The 5,522-nt window shown below is 45.6% G+C and overlaps 1 protein-coding gene across 1 annotated transcript; it reads right to left on the bottom strand.

Annotated features, from left to right (window-relative positions):
- Positions 1–4,035: 4,035 nt before the first annotated feature.
- LOC130019357 (dynactin subunit 2-like) lies at positions 4,036–4,656 on the bottom strand. The gene has a single exon (XM_056109975.1). It carries the CDS (start codon positions 4,654–4,656, stop codon positions 4,036–4,038), a length of 621 nt encoding a protein of 206 aa, XP_055965950.1.
- Positions 4,657–5,522: the final 866 nt, after the last annotated feature.

The following is a 5,522-nucleotide window of genomic DNA, read 5'->3' as shown; positions in this document are numbered from 1 at the left end:
TGCATTCAGACAGGTAGCGAGTGAAGAGCCGAGTCAGTGTATTGATGAGTACTGATGGCAGGTTCTTCAGGTGTTCGGGTATGACCCTGTCTGGGCCGGGTGCTGTTTGTTTCTTTACCGAAGAAATGGCGTGTCGGATTTCGGAAGGGAGAACATTGGGAATGACATATCCATCTTGTGGAATTTGGTATGTCGGCAAGTGGACATGGCCATCGAAGAGATTTGAGTAGAAGTCATGGATAATCTTCTCCATTGCCGTTCTAGAGGATGTGATGGATCCATCAGGATGTCGGAGGGCAGTCATCTTGGTCTTGTAGTTGGCAAAGGACAGGCGGGCGTAACGAATACTTTTCCCAGCTTCTACCACCTCTACCAGTATTTCTGCTCTTCTCTCCTTGAGGTCCTCCTTGATCGCATCTCTGCACTGCTTTGCGATTTCGGACGTTAGCTTGCGCTTGCCTGAGGCATGCGCCAAACCACGCTGGCGAATTAGCTCAAGAGTTTTCAAAGACAGGCGCTTTTTTGTGGCTATCTCTCTCTTGGCGTTCCTCGCACATTCATAGAGGTGCTGAACCAGTCGATCATATTCCTCGTCAATGTTGTCAACAGTGGCATCTTCCCATGTTGCCGCAATAGGGCCAAAGAGTTCCCAGTTGGTGGTCGTTCTGGGAGTTCTCTTTTTGAACTTTGCAGCCCTTTCTCCCCACTCTGTGAAGTAGAATTTTGCACGAAGGAGACGGTGGTCCATCCCGTTTGAAATTTTGGGACAACAGCGACATCGGTCAGGCAAAACCGTCGATTGAATATGATGTGGTCTATTTCGTTGTGGAATCGTCCACCGGGAGACTCCCATGTCCAACGTTTAGAGTCTACCTTCTGGAACTGTGAGTTACCATGAATGGTCTTGGTCGACATGATGAACTCAGACAGTTTCTCACCCTATTTTTTCCATTCTAGGCCATGGGTCCTGATGTGAAGTTCTTCAGCTGATCTTCTTGGTCCTATCTTGGCATTAAAATTACCCACGATGATCTTGTAGAAGGTGTGGTCTTCTTTATAGAACTTCTCCAGCTCCATGTAGAACTTCTTGATTTCTCTTTCATCATAATGAGATGTTGGTGCGTAGACAACGAAGATAGAAACTACAGGGAGTGAGCCACATCTATTCAAATGTAAACATCCGATTCTGGTTGTTAGGCATTCGAATGAATCAATGCTCTTGGCCAATTTGTGTTGACAAGGACACCGACGCCTCCGACACCTCTTTGATCGCATGGTCCGAGGAACAATTCTTCTCCAGTGTCGAAAACGGCATGGTGAGATTCGTGCCTTCTTGTCTCGGTCAGACCAATGATGTTGTACTTGATCATTCGCGCTTGTACCATCAGGTCTTCGATGGATGTATCTGATGCTAGCGTACGTGCATTGAAAGTACAGACGATCATTTTTGTCTTCCTTCGTTGTGGCAGCCTAGTTCGACCTGGAGTTTTGTCGGCCTCTCCTTTCTCAGCCTTCTCAGTGCTGCCATGTCGGTGAAGCCTTCAGGGTCAGGTGAATGAGACCAGTTGTAGTTACTGGTTTTGGCATATTGAATACACAACGGATAGCTTGCCAGGCTCTTCTGTGCGGGCGGAATACTCTCAGTAGCTTGCCAGTCTTTCCGAGAGGGATAGAGGCTTTTGGGGCGACCTCTAATCACCCTTGTAGGTGTTACCATATTTGAACCCTATCAAATATGATACGACAATTCCGGAAGATGGGTATTTAGTGTCTTATGATGTTTCGCACGGCCGAGAAGCGGCTGCGTGGGTCTGGAAAGCGTCCTGGAGTGTGGAGACGGCTGGGTAGTGGAGGTAGTGTCGATAGTGGAAGTCTGCCAGTAGCTATTCAGGTCTCCCAAAGAAGAATAGAAAGAGCTATGCTTGGAATATCACGTTTCACTCAAATGAGAGAAAAAATCCGGAGTTCCGACATCTGTCGACGATCAAGAATCAGGGACGCTGTCTCATTTGCCAAGGTGTCAAAAATCAGATGGGCTGGTCACGTAATGAGATTTAAAGACGTCCGCTGGACTAGAGCTGTTACTGACTGGATTCCACAGGATGTCAAAAGACTGCCTGGCCGCCCACCTACCAGATGGTCAGACTTCTTCTTCAAGATCATGAATGATGGGTTTGAGGCTCTTCATGTTCCCAGAGCGAACAGATGCCATTGGGCTACACTAGCACGCGACAGGGACAAATGGAGACGTTACTGGTGCCCACTCAAGCAAATCGATGACTAACGGGAAGTTAAGTGATTAAGTGATTTTGTTTTTTCTTAGTTTCACCTACCATAGTCTCCATTTTAATCGCTCCTAATTATAGTTTTCTCACTTCTGCTTTCACATTTTCTTGTACTTTGCTGATTACCCTTGCCATCATTTCTTTGAGCTCATTAAACATTCTCAACCTGGTGTCATTCTCTGAAAGTTTACAGAACTATTTGCTACTATCAGAGTCTTCTATGTTATTATTTTTACTCATTCATCTCAGAGAGCTTCTGCATGTCTTTCCCAATTGTGTTCGTAGTGTTCCGGCTGTGCTGGAACATTTATCGTTCGCACCCCTGGTACTCTCTAAAGGATTAGGCTGATAGTTGCTCTTTTCCCATTTTTGCCTGCTGACTGGAGGTATAAAGTATGAGCAGAGTAAGGTGTGATGGGTAGAACAAATCTAGCCATGTGGTTTAGGAGAGGTGGGGGTAGTCTGCTAAGGTGGTAAAGGAGAAACTCAGAGGCAGCCAGAAACCCGGAGGAGGGAGGAGAATTCACATCTGATTCCCAAAAAGCGATGGTGTGATGTTAGCAAGGAAGCTAATTCCACCCAGAAGTTAGAGGAGCATGTAGAAATCTGAGATTTGGAGGTGGACTCTCTGACTAAACCACAGTTTTTACAATTTATTTTTGGGGATGTGGGGGAGGGGTTGGGGTCACACCCATCAGGACTCAGACTCTACTTCTGACTACTCTCAGGACTCACTTCTGGTGGGCTGAGGGGACCATATGGGATCCGAGGGATGGAACCTAGGTTGGCCACATGAAAGGCAAGTGCTCTACCTGCTATAACATTTCTCCACTCCCCTGACCAACCACATTTTATAGATGGCAAAACCGTGACAATGATAAAGTGGCTAATTTCAGGTCACATTTCCAGGAAGTGATGGCACCAGGATTCTACCTCCAAATTATCTTAATTTTTTTCTTGTTTGCCCTCTTTTATAAACCAAGCTTTATAGTTATTTAAGGTTAGTCACACTGAATGTCATCATGCTGTATAAAAACTCATATGGTCAAGTTATTCTAAAAAAGCATTTATCAAGCTCAAGTGATTAAAAACAAAAAACATCTATCAAGAGTCAAAAATATTTTTAAAGGCACAGTTCTAAGTATCATGAATCTATAAAGAAGAAATAAAACTCTATCCTCACATATAGCCAACCTAGAGTGACCAATCAGAGAAATATAGAAAGCTCACTAAAATACAGAAGATTTATAAGAAACCATGACTAGTTATCAAATTAGTCTCTCAGCATCAGTGATCAGTAAATATTTTTCTGGGAGAAATTAGAGGGATGATTAATAAGAAAATGTGGAAAAATGTGGTAAATGATATAATCTTGGTTCAGAGTCTCACCGTACAGGACTGAATAGTTGAGAAAGCTCTATGAAAGAGATGGGTTTTGAATACAAGCTTGCTGGGTGAATAAGGTTGCATTTACTGAGAGAATGGGGGGGGGGGTTGAGAAGCATAGGGTGGCACAAAAACATGAAAAGGCACACATCTCTTAGGAGAGTAAGTGTCTAGTTTGGCTAGGACAGGGCATTACTGAGCAGTGTGAAATGGAATAGGTTAGGAAACTTCCAACATAATAATGAAAGTCTTTATTAAGGCATTTATCTTATAGGAAAAAAGATATCCATAATACTTGTAAAATATTGAACTGTTGATGAAATAGAAATAGTATCTAAGTGTCTTAATATCTAATATATTATGACTAGTATCTAAGTGTGACAAGGCTGCTATCTGGGGTGGATCCACTGGCGGTCTTGCCCCCTAAAACAGCCCCTTTGCTGTTCTTTGTTGCTTCCAGCTGCAGCAATAAACGCTTAGCCAGAGCTCCATCTGGGTCAGTGAGGTTGATGGCTGCATCCAGTCCCAGCAGCTTCTCCAGGTGGGAAGCCACCAGCTGCTGCTTCAGGGATGCCAACTGTTTAGCCAGCACCACAGGGGTGAGCTTCTCTTCAGTGACTGACTCCTTCACTGTTGTCTTGATTTTCTCAACCTCAGTTGTTAGCTCTTGGACCTCATGTAGAAGTCGTTGGTACTTTTGCTGGGGTGTCTCCTTTACTCCCAGACCCTCTCCAAGCATTTCATAGCCTGTCCTCTTGGTTTTTCCAATGCAATATGAGAAATCAAGTCCCCTTGTCCCCACTTTCTTGTCTTTAAACTTGTCATAGGCAGCATTGGAATTGACAATGATGTGCTCCACACTCGTACTAGTCAGCTCCTCCACGTCAAACTCTGCTTGATCATCCTCAGGCAGATCGCAGGTTTCATAAACATTTGGCTCGTTCCTGGCAATGCCAGGAAGGTCGGCATATTTAGGGTCTGCCATGGCGGCGGTGAGGCAGGGTGGGGGGACCGGGGCCTCGGTAGAGCCGGGGCTGGTGTTCGGATAGGGCAGAGGCTCGGGTCCACGTCCCAGATGAAGGCGGCGGCACAGGGAGTGGCAGAGGAGGCAGAATCTCCTGCCCCCGCTCCTGGCTGTCCTCCCGGGGCCCCTTGGAGGGGAGCGGGTTGAGTTTCCCTCCCCACCCCTCCAGGGCTCCGGCAGCACTACTCTCCACATGAATGAAGATACCAGCAGAGGAACAAAGGCATGCGGGTCCTGGGGCTGAGATCTCCAAGCCTGCTTGGATCGGGGCTGAGCATCCTCCACCTAGATCCTCCATATTCCAGTAGGTAGGGGTCACATCCACCAACTGCCCCCCCTGGCACCATATAATCCCATCAACAGCCAAGACCCAGAGACTATAAAACCCAGCTCCTGGAAGCGCGCGGGTCTCATTCTTACTTTGGACAAACTGGCAGGCTACCGAATGTAGTCTGCTCACATGGCAGAGTCTGGCAAACTCCCAATGGCGTACCCAATATGCCAAATCCAATAATAATGATGGATCTCATTCTCCTAACCCTGAAAGAGCCTTGAATACTTTTTAAAAAATCTCAGGGCTAGGATGAAGGAGACGTTACTGGGGCCTGCTAGAGGCAATCGATGAACAACAGGATGGTCGTGATCGTGATCTAAGTGTGTTAGAATCAAGTATGAATAGTATCTAAGAGAGATAGAAGGATCATCAGTATACACATATACACCATATACACACAGGTACTCTTCTGCATTTCACTTAATAACACCCTTTTTATGATATATATATAGATAGATGTGAACTCTTCATTTACTCAAAGATATAAAAGATA

The sequence above is a fragment of the Sorex fumeus genome, unplaced genomic scaffold, assembly GCF_029834395.1.
Source record: "Sorex fumeus unplaced genomic scaffold, SorFum_2.1 ptg000008l, whole genome shotgun sequence".
In the NCBI taxonomy this organism is placed as follows: domain Eukaryota; kingdom Metazoa; phylum Chordata; class Mammalia; order Eulipotyphla; family Soricidae; genus Sorex; species Sorex fumeus.
Note: the sequence above shows the minus strand (reverse complement) of the source record. Positions and strands in the feature narration are given on the sequence as shown.